This window comes from Lissotriton helveticus, chromosome 6 (assembly GCF_964261635.1).
Source record: "Lissotriton helveticus chromosome 6, aLisHel1.1, whole genome shotgun sequence".
Lineage (NCBI taxonomy): Eukaryota > Metazoa > Chordata > Amphibia > Caudata > Salamandridae > Lissotriton > Lissotriton helveticus.
In genome coordinates, this window is record NC_136067.1 from 22,513,757 (window position 1) to 22,529,236 (window position 15,480).

The window sequence follows — 15,480 nt, forward strand, 5'->3', positions numbered from 1 at the left end:
TATTTTACTTAAATCTTTATACTGGAGCAGACCTTCTTATTTGTAGTTTGTCTGCAGATAGGTATGCCTGATTTTGTATTTTCAGGAGATTTTTCTGGGTTTCTGAACTCGCCTCCGCACCCGTCCTGTATCGTGGCTGTAATGGGGCATGCTACATACCTTCCACAACCTAAAAGAATGCCCCTTTACTTTCTCCTACAACTTGTGTATCCTCTTGCTGTAAACTACAAACTAATTATAAAATTGGGAGTGTGGAATCTGTGAGGCAAGTTCCCTAGGAGCATTATTGACTGTTATTCCATTGAACATTACCCCTTTGATATGACATATCCTCAAACAGCCAGGAGTGAAGAGAAAGCAATATAGTGTATAATAAAGGTGGCATAAGAAAAGTACCAAATACTAGAAGAAAAAATAAATAATAGATGAACAATCCTCAAGTTGCACAGCAAACAAGAGTCTGATGAAAGAAAGCAGGAAGAAGAAAAGTAGATATGGTTATTCAAGGTGAGCAGAAATCAAGGGTTGATTATTATGAAGATGAATATGTCTATATGCTGTCTGTAGATTCTGTAGAGGCGGACCCACGTCTCCTCCCACCTCAAAGTCCTACACTGGCTCCCCGGCGGCAAATGATGCTCACCCACGAATACAAAGTCCTTCACAACAAGGGTCCAGCCTACCTCAACCAATCTACCCGCAAACTTCACTCCTCAACCCTGTCCTTGGCCTACACCCCCAAATTCACAGAATCAGGGGGGTGGCCGTGCCTTCTCAGACCTAGCAGCAAAGTCCTGGAACAGCCTCCACCTCCGTACATCCCCCACCCTACAGGAGTTCCAGAAGGATGAAGACTTGGCTCTTCAACTAACTATCTCAACAGCAGCATCCTTCCCAGCACCTTGATACCCTCAGGGGTGATAAGAAGCGCTTTACAAATCCTATTTGATATGATTTGGTTTATGAAGATGGTTGCCCTATTGATCGTTATCCAGGCCTGGCTTACCGTGTCTCTTCAATATCCTTTATTGTATCAGGCAGCTCCACGTTGAGAGTCTCAGGAAGTAAAAAAGCGACCAAGCCACAGACAATGGCGACCGAGCAGTAGATCACTTGTGGCAGAACCTTCCATACTTCATCCAACAACAGGATCAGTGGAGCCAGGGCCACACCAATGCGGGAAAGAAATAAGTTGTACCCGATGCCATTTTGCCTGTAAGTACAATGTGAAAACAGACTTGAAGCCTTAGAGAACCATGAACAGACTAGGACAGTTCACATCATACTTGTGTTCAGCAGTACTGTGAATGGACCTCATATATTATCCTCTTCCCCATTTCTATTTGAATTATGTTTGGTTTTTGCTACAGAAACACTAACCAAACCTTGTGCTAAAAAATGAAAGAAGGAGATGTGTTTCGCTTCCATCCAGGTTGAATCTCATACATTGACTTTTTAGTAGTGAATTAGAGTGAGAAATGCAATTAACCAAAGTTTGTCCTACCACTCTTGCCTTTTTCCCCATTACTCAGTTAAACCACTTTAACATGCTAATTTTTCTGCACTATCAATTTTACTTATCTTATGGCTCCTTTTTGGTATATTACATCACTAGCAGCCCGTCCCGACGTTGTCCGGGTATGAATTGCGGCCGGCCAGTAGTATATTGTTTTGAAGGATTTCGTTTTGATAGCATTTCTTATCTGTGGCAGGCCTGTGAAAAGCTTTCTGTGGTTTTATTCGTCATACACATTGAATTTTCTTCTTAAAATTCCTAGGTAAAACTAAACAAATTTAATTTGCCAGTAGGGCAAAAAGTTAGGACAAAAGGAGGAATGATTTACCAGCTTATACTTTAAGCCCAAATAGTTAGATGGATTGCAATTACTCTGGTTTAAGGTAATTATTGCAGACAAGATATTGTCATCGTAGACATTCAGTTAGAGGTAGAACCGCAGTTCACCAAGTCTTTCAAACTGTCCTAACTGGAAGTCCTAGTTTTATACCAGGTTAAAGGGAAAAGTCCCAGCTGCCTCCTGGTGCTTGGGATATATAGGGTGAGCAATCTGCATATAGAAGTGTCCATAAGAAAAGCTAGATCTCCCAAAGATCTCTCTAAAGTAGGCTGCAGATGAAGACTCACCTGCCTCTAGACCCAAGCCTGGGTTCTGTTAATGGGCTGGACCAGGGATGTGCTGGACCAGAGATGAGCTGAACCAGAGATGAGCTGAACCAGAGATGCGCTGGACCAGAGATGCACTGCAGTCAGCCGCACTAGGCCCGAAAGCAGCGCCCTTCCCGCTTTCTGCTTGGGGGCCTTCCAGCATAGTACGCTGCCTAAACGTAAGTGCCGTTTCTTTTACATCCCACAGTGTGAGGGCTGTACACCATCAACAACTAGCTACTGTTGCTAAAGACAGATTCCGAAACTTGATCCCGCTTTTGTGTAAAACCTACTGTACTTGTATTGTACATGTCAACCCACCCACATTCCAAATGTATCACCCTGATTTCACACATACTCACCCACCAAAAAAGCAACTAGGTAATGGAAAAAGCCATGGGTCATGTTCCATTTTCGTTCGGAGACCATTCGGTGCTGTTTTCTTATTCTGTTATGTTATGTTATAGTGTTTTGTATAGCGCACAGCTACCCAAGTGAAGAAGTGCCCCGGAAACACCAGTGAAAGAACAGGGGCCCTGGTGAGGACCAGAGTCTACGGCAAAGGAAAGAGGTGTATTTTAATTGCCTCCCAGAATGCTAAGTAGTTGCTCAAGATGCATATCTGTAAAGGAAGAGAATTCCAAAGTTTTGCCACCATTTTGCGGAACGAGTGCCCCCAGCACGCATCCTCCTAAACACGGGGAACCACCACTAGGTGTTGCCCAAAGAGCGAAGTTGGCGGGTGGGTGCATAGGGCACAAGAAGGTTGGCCAAGATCCATGGGGAGGCAGATTTCAGAATCTTGAAGGCCATGCAGAGAGCTTTAAACTCTATCCACTTGGCTACCAGCAACCAGTGCAGCTGGCGAATGGCAGCCGCAGCAGAACATACTCTAAGGAGGCCAAGAAGGGTCCTGGCAGCTGAATTTTTAACCCTCAGTAATCTCAAAGTTTCTGCCATATTAGTCCCTAGATAGAGCGAGCTGGCGTAGTCCAGTCTCAATAGAATAGAGGCCTAGACAATGACTTGCTGGGTTGACAGGTAAAAAAAAACTGTAAAGGTTTGAGCCTTGCAGTAACCCAAAACATGTCCCTGCCACCTTTATAGTTTGGACTTGAAAACTGAGGGCTGAATCCATCCACAACCCCAGGTTTTATGCCACCTGCTTGGGGGGGTGGGGAGGGGGGGTTCTGCCGAGGATTGCAGGCAGGCCACCAGTGCTTACTCCATAGACCAGGGTCTTTCCCAACCAACAACACCTCAGACTTGCTGGCGCTGAGATGGAGACAGTTTGTAGTCAGTTGGTGACAGCTGCAAGATCACTCCGAAACTTGGGAGCATACCGCATGGAGTCATCCTTGAGTGCCACCACCAGCTGTGTGTCATCGGCATAGGAAACAATCGTCAGCCCTCTGTTTCTGGCTACAACGGCCAGAGGTTGGACATACAGGTTAAATAGCAGTGGGCTTAAGGATGAGCCGGGGGGCATACCCTGTTTAATGGTGTGAACACTGGAGATGAAGGGGGGCTGTTACCTGGAACTTCCTCTAAGAAATAAACGAGGTGAGCCAGTCAAGGGCGGAGCCCACTATGCCAGCCTCCTCTAGACACTGCAGCAGGATCGAATGGTAGACCGTGTCAAATGCGGCACTGAGGTCTTATCGTATCTGTGCCGAAATGCGCCCACCTTCTAATGCTGTCCGCAGATGTTCGGTCACAGATAGGAGCGCCGACTCTGTGCTGAGGCCAGGGCGAAAACAATTCTGGGAGGGGTCTAGAATGTTGTTTTTATTCAGGAATTCTGTTAAGAGGGAGTTAATGTAGGCCTCCATTATCTTAGACGCCCATGGTAGGAGAGAAATAGGGCAGAAGTTCTCTGGTTTAGCTGGGTCCGGAGTATTTTTTTTTAGCAGAGGATGTGATGTGATGTGAAAGATTCTTGTATAGCGCGACTAACACCTGAAGGTTTCTTGGCGCTTGTGTGGAGAAAGCGGAAAAGAAAAGGGGTAGAGAGCTAATTGTAGGCTTCAGTGAACAAAAAGGTTTTAAGGAGAGATCTAAACCTGGTGTAAGTGGAAGGTAGCCTTAGAGAGAGAGGAAGGGCATTCCAGAAAGAAGGAGCTAAGAAAGAAAACCTGAGGCCACCATGTGTCTTCCTCTTAAATCTGGGGACTGTCAGCAAGGCCAGCTGAGACGAACGAAGGCTACGAGAGGGAACATAAGGGTGAAGCAGGGAAGAGATAAATGAGGGGCCTCCGCCTGCAAGGGATTTGAAAATTATGCAGCCTAGTTTAAACTTGCAGCGAGCAGTGACCGGAAGCCAATGTAGGCTTTTCAAGAGGGGACGGACGTGTTGATGTCTGGGTTGGTGAAAAATGAGGCGGGCGGCCTGGTTTTGGATCAGCTGCAGTCTTTTGGCTTGGTAGTCAGGGATGCCTACATAGAGTGCGTTTGCGTAGTCGATTCGTGAAATGACTAGCGCCAGCAAAGCCAGAGTGAGGGCCTCGGAAGTGAGGAGGCGGGAGATCTTACGGATCTTCCTAAGCTGGAAATGGCTGGAAGATACTACCGCACTAATCTGGGACTTCATTGAGAGGTCACTGCTAATAATGACCCCCAGGCTTTTAGCAGAGTTGACTGGACAAGGGGGACTGCCCAGTCTTGTCGGCCAAAAGGAAGGTTGCCAAGGGTTAGGGGATCCCCCGACAAGAACCAGCTCGGTCTTGTCGGGGTTGAGCTTAAGATGGTTTGAGCTCATCCAATCACTGATAAAACAGAGGGTGGTTTGGAAAGTAGAGATTGACTGATCCGAAGGGTCGATGGTAAAGACCAATTGGATGTCATCCGCGTAATTAAACGCGGTGACATTCAGGCTGCGGAGGGAGCGGATCAGAGGAGCCATGTTTCAGTGGGGCGCTACGGTGGAGTTCCACGCCTCCACATAGCACCTGGACGTCCTGGTTCCTGGCTCCTCCCCCCCCACACGAGGCTGATGGTGGATAGCAGTTAGCCGTTACTCTGCGGCTTAGCGGTGCTCGTGTTTTTTCTGCAGAATGCTGGTGTCTGAGTGAGGCACTAAGGCGGTGGAGAAGAGCTGCTTATATGGCTGGATGGTGCAAAAGGTCTGATCGTGGCTGCGCTTTCATCTGATAAAGGATTTCGCCGTCGGCATACTCTGGGGCTGAGTTAACCACGGAGCTTGGCGCCGAGCTGAGAGGGAGACGTGTATAGATGAACTGCATCCTTTGTCCTGAGAAGTAGACCCCGCGATCACACAGCTGGTGGTAATATCTCTGGAGTGAGGTGCGAGTCAGCGCAGACTGCATTATATTTTTTATTTCACGTATGACATTTTTCTTTTTTTAATACGTAATGACTCATTCACACGGACTGCTGTGAGCCTGCTTGAAGCTTCGTCTTTTTTTTCACAGAAACGCCACAGTTGCTTTTCTTTTGAACTTTGTAACTGCTTTATAGTACAGAGACATTGTGGCAATTGGCGGGATATAAGCTCAGGACAGACCTGTGCTGGCAAAGTCAGAATAGCAGAATTAGACCACATTGCGAGCAGAATTGCTTATTCATCTCTTGGCCATTTAAAAAGTATATATATATTTTTTTGGCATCAGGCAGTTGCTGCGTTTGGATTTTGGGAGAGAAAGACATTTCGGCATTGCAGTGCATGCCGTGGGGAGGCTGTGCATTTATCAAGAAATATAATTTGCTAAACTGTGCCGAGAAAGGCTTTTTCATGTCATTGGAATGAGAACTGCTGAATTTGTTGTTAGCCAGCGCTGAGGGCGATATTTTTCACTGAGACCTGTGAACTGTGGTTATTTCTGGAAAAAATGTCTCCTAGTGCTTTCTAGTGCTTTCTAGTACTACAGCAATCCAAAGCTTTATCGGAGGTTGGCTCGGAATATAGTATAATCTCGGAGTGGAGCTGCAAGTATTTTGGAGCCGACAGGGGAATAAAATAATTAAAAAAGAAAAAAGATTACAAAATCCCAACATTCCAGTGATCGGAGAAATTACTGGCCTAATCTGAATTTGATTGCTCTGCCCCGCTGCTTTCATTATACAGTCTGTGGTGAAATTGCTGAGCGGTGAGGCTGTGTGGCCAAGACTTCGATTAAATTGGGTTCTGCCGACGATTGGAAAATATCGCAAAATATGAGAATTATCATGTTTTACAAGTTTTAATATTTTCGACGCCCTGGTCTTCTCTGGTTTCTATTAGATTGATTCTGCTTTAGTTGAAGACTGTAGATCAGAGACTTTGAGGTGAGAATACTTCAGCTCATTTTCTGATTATGGGCAAGCAATTGACGGCGAGGACCAGAGCGATAAAAAGACGACAACAGCTGAAAGATCAATCAGAAAAAGCTAAACAGGCAGGATCTGTTACTGAGAAGGAAAACTCTTCTGTTGATAATTCGGAGAGCTCTGAAGAGGGAGAAAATAATCCCCCGAGTGATAACATAATACTGGCTCATCAACAAGATTTTGGTAACCTCACTAGCAAGGGGAAGGAGACACTAGAGTCATCCGTGGCTGGATTGGATATGGCCTTGTCAAGTTTAGCTGAAAAATTATCAGGAATGGTACAAGGTGTAAATTCTACAGGGGTACATGATCCACAGGTACCCAAAGATGCCCTGTTAATTTCCACTTCTAAAGTGTCTAAACAATTTCCGTTATTCGAGCGGAAGGGCACAGCTCATGTTACTACTAATGCAGTTGGGACCCGTGCAACTTCGTCAAGGGAATGTGAGCTGGGATTAGACCGGCGTGAGACAGGGGCCTCAGCCCCCTCAAATTCTATAGACTAAATGGCGCCAATGTTAACTAGTAACGTAGTCAATTTAGTAGACTCTTCATCTTTAGATACTAAAACTTCAACTTCAAGTGAAAATGAGGTCTCAACTTCTCCGTCCTTGGCTGCTCCTCCTGTTATATCTTCTATCTTACCACAATCAAAATTAGATTTGAATGACGATACTATGGCACATGGAATGGTAGAGAGCCCGATTCTGGAGATGGATACTAAGACTACTGGAGACTTTCAAATCTCAGTGAAAGACATGCTAAACCTGATATTAGGGGAAATACGAGAAATGAAGCAATTTCAAAAATCTGAATTGGCTGTAATTAGTAATCGGTTGGATAAAATAGAAGATTCAATGGCTTCCTTTACAACTCGATTCCATGAATCGGAAACTAGAATTTCAGGGTTGGAGGACAGTATGACTACTATGCAGAAGGAGGTGTTCACGATTGGCAAATCTTCAAAAGCCTTTGAAATCAAATTGGACGAGTTAGAAAATTACAATAGAAGGTCAAACCTTCGAGTGGTGGGCGTGCCTGAGAATATTGAAGGCTCGGATATGATGCAATGGATTTCTTCCTTTTTTTCTCAAGAGGTAATCCCTGAGTTTAAGGGAGACCTAACAATCACACGTGCACACCGAGTCCCAGCACGTCCAGTTCTTAATTCTCCATTTCCTCGGACAATTATTGTTAACTTTGCTGATGCACGTGTCAAAGAGACAATTCTATCGCAGGCCTTCAAGAAAAGACAATTTAATGCTAATCCGACTACTAAATGTCGGATTTTCTCCGATATGTCGGCTGCTGCTGCTAAACGGAGAAAAGAATTTGTAAAGATGCTGCAATTGTTTAAGGATAAGGGCGTTCAAGCTTCAATGGCCCAACAGGCAAAGTTAAAAGTTTTGATAAAAGGCAAATTCCATTTATTCACTGATGTAGATGAAGCACGTGAGATGCTTAACCTGTTGCCGCAGAATTAAGCCTAAAATAGACATTGTAGATATGATTGTGGGGGGGAGGGTAAGTGAGGAACAGGGGGGTCACAGGGTTATAGGCGCAACAACAAGGCGCCTTTATGAGGGGGGTGAGTGTCAGGTGGCCAGCGTGGGGAGGAGGTGAAGGTGTAGTGCAGGGCCACAGGGCTAGGTGCTGGAGGAAAGCACCTGTTAAGGGGTGGGGGAAAAAAGAAAAAAAAATGAAGTTCTTGTTTGATGTTAATGGGAAAAGAAGCTGGCAAGATGTGTCTCTTAGTATCAATGATTTATTTAGATGTCTATGGTTGGGCTCAGAGTGATCTCTTTCAATGTTAATGGGTTGAATAATCGAAAAAAAATGAGAGCGATTGAACTCTGGACTAAGTCTGAGCGACCAGCTGTCGTATTACTTCAAGAAACTCATATCTCAACTGCCAAAATTGATTCTTTTTCTATGTTTAAAACTTGGTCGTCATATAGAGGGTTTTCATGCGCTCAAGAATCTAAAAGCGGGGTCGCCATTTTTCTAAATCAAAATTTAGATGCAGAAATTATTCAGTATGAAAATGGAGGGACAGGGAGGTGGTTCTGGGTCACGTGCTTAATAAAAAATAGGAGAAGACCAATCACCTTTGTCAGTTTTTATGCCCCAGTGGAAGATTGTGCCTCAATCTATGATGAGTTATTTCAATCTTTGTTATGAGTTAGGGGGGACATAGTGATAGGGGGGGACTTTAATATCCTTATGAATGTGAAATTAGACTCTACCGCTATGTCAAGGAAACAATCTAAACCTAAATCAAGAAGGTCTATCATGCAGTATATATCATTATTAGATTTAGGTGACCCATGGCGCACCAAATTTCCACAGAAAAAAGAATTCACTTGTTGGTCTGGGAGACATAGATCTTCGTCTCGACTAGATTTTTTTTTGGCTTCAAGGTAATTAAATTTTACTTATGAAAAATCTTTTCATAATGGGTTTTTAGACCATGCAATGTTGTTAATCGAATTTGAAGTAGGCGAAGAAATTAAGTCTTCTAAAAAATGGATATTTAATAAAACGTATCTGCAGGATAATAATTGGATCTCTTTTTTAAAAATCGAAATTGTCGAGTTCATAACACGTAACTTAGATACAGCCCCACTCCATATTGTGTGGGACTCATTAAAAGCTTTTGTCCGTGGTATCATAATTAGTAAAGATGCAGAAGAATGGCGCACTATTAAACAAACTAAAACCACACTCTACCAAAAAATTCATTCACTTACACTATTGCGCCAAGTTAATTCTTCTAGCGATGTACAAAAAAGATTAAATGAGGCTAAACGTGAACTTAATACGTTTATCTTCACACAGAGTGAACAGCAATTTTCAATAAAATCTCAGAGGATCTACGAGGAAAGTATTTTTTCTGGTAAACTTCTCGCATGGCAGGCAAAAGAGCAGGCTGCCGCAAATTTAATTCACTCTTTAAAGTGCCCTGTTACTCAGGCTGAAGTATCACAGACGGACGCTATTGGCACTATCATGCTGTCCCATTATAAACAAATTTATAGTCAACAGCAAATAATAGATCACTCCAGGCTTTCAAATTTTTTATCTAGATATAATTTGCCCTCGTTAACTCCGGTAGATAGTGATTCAATGAGGCGTACATTTTCTAATTCAGAATTAGAATTTGTGGTTAAGAATTTGCCAATCGGTAAAGCATGTGGCCCGGATGGGCTTCCGGCGGAATTTTTTAAAATCTTCTTTAGTACCTTCTCTGATCTATTATTACAATTATTTAATTATATGTTAATGGGGGGTCAAGCTCCGGATTCTTTTGGGGAGGGGATTGTTGTTAGTTTTCCAAAGAAAGGTAAAAATTTAAAAGACCCTAACTCGTACAGGCCTATCACACTACTTAATACCGATTATAAAATCCTTACTAAACTACTTGCAATACGTTTTAACACGATTACAGCAGATCTTATTCATTTAGATCAGAATGTTTTTGTGGCAGGCCGGCAGCTAGCTACCAACACCCATTTTCTCACGGAAGCGTTAGATTATTTTCAGGTTAAAAAAATCCCGGCCTTAATTTTATTATTAGATGCTGAGAAAGCTTTTGATTTGGTGGTGTGGACAGCTTTATTTTCTATTTTAAAACACTTGGGTATCCATTCACAAATTATTAGTTTAATTCAAAACTTATACACGGGTGCCAAAGCTAATATAGTTATTAATTCTGTTATGGTAGGCACAGTTTCGGTCCAACGGGGCACCAGGCAGGGCTGCCCCTTATCCCCTATTCTTTTTGCTTTTTTTATTGAACCGTTAGCTATAGCAATTCGTGAATCTGTAAATATTCCACCACCGATTTTATCTATGGCCAAAATTAAACTCTACGCCGATGATATCATGTTGATAATCAAGACGGATATCCAATCTCAGACTGCTGTTTTACAGCTTTTCGAAGAATTCGAGGCCTTAGGAGGTTATCGAATTAACAAAAAAAAAACTGAAATATTAGTGTGTGGTGGGGGGGAGGTGGATTTACATGCGGACTTAGTTGGATGTATTAGTTTAAGACCAAAACGGTACTTAGGGGTTATGTTTTCTAATTTGGTATCCGATTTAGTTAAGTTAAATTATGACCCACTTTTACATACGGTGCAATCCTTATTTACCAGATGGGATCCATTGCCATTCACTATTATGGGTCGGGTGGCACTTATAAAGATGTCTATACTTCCACTTTTTAATTTCTTATTCTCAGCTATTCCGTGCTACTTACCTAGTAGTATTTTTTCAAAAGCAGAATCACTATTCTCAAGTTTTATATGGGCTAAAAAACGCCCTAAGATTGAAATGAAGACACTCTACGTGGATATTGAATTGGGAGGCTTATCTGTTCCCAACCTTAGAGATTATTATAGTGGATATTTCGCCCAATATTTAGAACGATTTAAATTAGGAATGCAAAGTCCAAAATTATTTATTAATTTCTTTTTTGACCAAATCAGTCAAGAGGTTCAAATCCCTGCTCTTCTTCACATCCCTAAATCGCCAAAACTCACTCGGTATAAAATGATGTATTGGTTTTTCAAACGTCGTGATGTTTTTCTAAAAAGGTATTCCCTTCCGCAGTTCAATTCTAGAACTCCTTTAAGGAATGCTCTTATTTTTATGGGAATTAAAGTCGGAGCACATATTGTTTCTCAATGGGAACGGGCTGGGTTTTGTACTTTGTCAGACTTCTTAAGAGAAGGGGCTTGGCTGTCACCTGGAGAGATGCAGCGATTAATCTCAGGAAATATTTTATGTTATTAAATTCTTATGTTTCAATTTTTAAAACCCTGGGACAAGCTGAGCCAAGAATGATTGACTCTCCCTCTCAGTTGAGGGATGATTTGTTTTTGATTCCTCAGAGTAAGAAGCCAGGAGAATGGAAACGTTGCTTAGCTCAACATATTGAAACAGATCTTAGTATAGGAGTCATTAAAAAATGGTACGATCAAGAAAATCATGTTCTTACTTTGAATACCTGGAAATGTATCAATAAGATGAATTTTAGTGTTCTTCGAGGTTCTAATTGGAGGAGAATGATTTTTTTCAGCAAATGGCTCCTTTATCGAACTCCTGCCGTCATCTCCAAAATGTTTGTGAATGTTAGTGCCACATGTTTTAGATGTCTGCAATATAGTCCTGCTAATTGGTCTCACACTATAGCTCACTGTGTTAAAATTGTGCCTTTTTGGAATGAAATTTTTGAATATTTACAAAAGTATTGTGGGATTCAGATTGTCTATAACGCTAAATTAATACTTTATGGATATGATTCTGATCTTGGATTGTTAGAACAGATGGTTAAATTATTATTTATTATGATGGCAGTAGCGAGATATCTGGTGCTCCAGAATTGGAAATTAACACAAGCTCCTTTGTTTAATACCTGGCTTCAGAAAATGAGGAACGTTCGAATCAGTGAATTTCGCTATGCACAGCGAATTGGGGGGATAAGGAAGTTTGATAAAATTTGGAAATCGTATTTTGAGTAATATTGGAAGATGCTTTCTGTAAACTATGATTTTGTACTCTTTGGTTGTTAATATTTGTATTACCTTTTTTTTTTTTTTTTGATACAAGAACTTCAATAATAAAAAACAAATAAAGGAAGAAAAAAAAAAGAACCAGCTCGGTCTTGTCGGGGTTGAGCTTAAGATGGTTTGAGCTCATCCAATCACTGATAAAACAGAGGGTGGTTAGGAAAGTAGAGATTGACTGATCCGAAGGGTCGATGGTAAAGACCAATTGGATGTCATCCGCGTAATTAAACGTGGTGACATTCAGGCTGCGGAGGGAGCGGATCAGGGGAGCCAGGTATAAATTAAAAAGAAGTGGGGACAGGGAAGATCCCTGAGGGACGCCACAGGTTAGCCCAACCTGGTCAGCTGAAAACTGGGACAGCCTGACCGCTTGTTTGCGGTCAGACAGGAAAGAGTGGACCCAGTCAAGGGCAATGCCTCGAATGCCGGCCTCTCTGACACGGTCGACAAGGATACCATGGTCGACCGTGTCAAAGGCGGCCGACAGATCCAGCAGAACCAGGGCCTGACAGATGTTAGCGTCGGCCCCTCTGCGCAATACCTCCATAACAGAGAGTATGACAGGCTCTGTGGAATGCGCAGGTCTGAACCCAGCCTGCTGGGAGTCCAGAAAACCTGATTCCTCAATAAAGGAGCTGAGGGTGTTGGTGACATGTGACTCCAGCACCTTACTGAGGAAGGGAAGAAGAGATATGGGGCGAAAATTGCTCATAATCAAAGGGTCTGCCGAGGGTTTCTTTAGGATAGCCACCACCTCTGCCTGCTTAAAGGAGCAAGGGACCTCACCCATGGCCAAAGAGTTGTTCAGGAGGGCCAGGGGGGGTTCAGGGCAGACGGAGAAGGCTTCACGGAGAATGATGGGAGGGCAGCAATCGCTCGGTGAGCCAGAAGAGACTTTATGTAACAGAGTAAGAAAGCCTTCCTTCGAGATGGGAGGGATCTGGGATAGGGTATGGGAGTCGAGTGGGGCACAAGAGGCGTCCAGTAGAGGGAGAATAGGCACGACTTGAGCAGGGATACTGTTTTTAATCTTAATTATCTTATCGATAAAAAATTGGTTAAGGGAGTCACAGAGTGACTGGGAAGGGAGAGGTGCAATGGTGACTCTGTTGGGGTTAGATAACTCCTCTACAATGGAAAAGATATCTTTAGATTTATTGGTCGAATCCAGGATCTTTTTAGAGAAACACACAGTCTTGGCTAAAGATATAGCTGTTTTGTACACTTTGAGTAAGGTGGAAAATGTCAATTTTATATCTAAGCTATAGCCCCGGCGCCAACGCCGTTCAGCCTGTCGGAGCCCAAGGGCTTTAAGGTCCTCAGTGAACCACCTTTGGGCGTCATGGCGGCGCCTGGCTCTGATCGACTTTAAGGGTGCCACAGAGTCGGAAGCAAAGGTGAGCCAGCTGGTCAAGTCCTGGGCTTGTGTGTCAATAGATCCAGAGCTGGAGGGGGCAGATGTACTAAGGAGGGAGGTAAGTTTACTAAGATCCGCCCTATTCCAATTGCGAGCAGAAAAATTGGTCTCTAGGGCATTAGTGACGGTGAGGGGCATGGCTAGAGAGAAAGTGATCATGAAGTGGTCAGACCATAAACAAGGAAGAACCAGGGGAATGGAGATATCCAGACAAGAGGTCCAGACCTCGTCCAAAATATGGCCCTTAATGTGGGTAGGTGAATGTATGTGCTGGAAACAATTTAGACCCAACATGAGGTCAGAAAAGGATAGAGAGCATGGGGTCTCATGAGGGTCAGAGGGCCAGTAATTAAAGTCGCCAACGACCAATATATTCGTGTTATTGATGGCTAGTTGAAACATGAGATCACCGAACTGAGCCGAAAAATTGGGCATAGGCTGGGGGTGGCGATAGACCAGGACACATATAAGAGACGAGCCTGGCTGCTCCAGCCTGAGTACCAAACAGTCGGTCATATGAATAGAAGGGGTGGCTACAAGAGAGAAGCAAATTGAGTGCTTAATAATGGCTGCCACGCCTCCACCGGGTTTACCAGGGGGGCGGTTTGCCTGGAGGATATAGTAACCCGGCGGAATAGCCGCCAGGATATCGGGGGACGAGTCCTCATTGAGCCAAGTCTCGGTAAGGAGTAAGAGATCAGGTTGCTCAGATCCCAAAAGATGGAATATGTCTAGCTGATGGCCCACCAAGGAACGGGTATTAAGATAAATTACTGAGAGCTTGGGTTTGTGAGTCCTGACGGGGAGGGAGGAGCTGAGCCTAGAAGGCCGAGCGGGCGGATTAGGAGCATCAGGAAGAGCTAGAATTTCAGGAAAGGCTCTTCTAGGCGTAAATAAACCCAGTGAAGTAAGTCTGAGTGAGAGCTCAGGGGGGGGGAGTGAGGGGTCATGGAGATGGATACGATCCGACCGAGTATATAACGGGGGACGGACAGAGTGGCATGCCCTGTGCCCCGGTCGGACGCGGACGGGCGCAGACGGGCTTAACTCAGGCGCAACTCCGGCACGCATCCGTCGCGCCCGCTGCGCTCGTCCGCTGCGCCGACACATAGGGCACGTTTAAATAGGGCAGGATCTCGGGGGTGTGGCGATGATGTCACTCGCCTGACCAGCCCACCCCAAGATGGCGCCCACGCCGCTGTGAGCCCGCCGGGACGATCAGCACACAGCCGGCAGCCGGGGCTCCCTGGAAGAAGAAAGCAGGTTAGTGTCCTGTCACAAACTTTGAAATACAGGAGAGTTAGTGGGGCTGACAGAAGAAAAAAACATATATTCCCTAGTTAAAAACGCGCGTCTGCTATCAACTCAGCAGAGCGCTAGTAAAATAATCCACAAGATGCACTATCGTGAACAGCTTCAAAATAGAGCGCGTCCGCTTCTCCCACCACAGGCAAGGACCCACTGCCACTGGGCCACCCTTGCCTGCTTTTACATCCTAGGGACAACCTCCATAGCAAGGGACCTATTGATCATCTGGCACAGAGGTGCCAGGAGCACCGGCAACATTTTCCTGAATTGGTCGGGCTTCAGAGGGTCGGCAGGAAAGCCAGACTTAATTTTACTGCATAGCGAGTGCAGCTGATCCTGAGAGGTGGGAGGAAAGGTCGCCAAGGCGCAGGTAGTGAGGGATCTTGGCACTGCACTTGAGCACGCCTAGACCAGCGGGAAAGACAGATAGATGTTTTCCACCTTCCTAACAAAGAAGGTGGCATGGTCCTCACACTGCTGATCTGACGTGATCAGAGGGGCTGTGGATGTCTTCCGTGATTTAAGGTATGAAAGTATTGAGAACATACTTTTGGCCGGAATACAGCTCTCCCTAATTACCTTTGCATAGAAAGCTGGCCATTCTGATTGAATGGACCTGTGATATTTTTTAATAGCAGCCTGATAGCATCCCTTTGCGACGGGGTCATAATCCTGTCTCCAAGCCTACTCCA

General features: G+C 44.2%; 1 protein-coding gene across 1 annotated transcript in view; it reads right to left on the minus strand.

Annotated features, from left to right (window-relative positions):
* Nucleotides 1-1,002: 1,002 nt before the first annotated feature.
* The window catches only part of LOC144761837 (solute carrier family 22 member 7-like), a 38,006-nt gene continuing 23,528 nt past the window's right edge, over nucleotides 1,003-15,480 (minus strand). Inside the window, exon 5 of the mRNA XM_078647065.1 lies at nucleotides 1,003-1,213. Within this exon, the coding sequence (XP_078503191.1) occupies nucleotides 1,003-1,213 (211 nt within the window). The remainder of the gene's footprint in view (nucleotides 1,214-15,480) is intronic.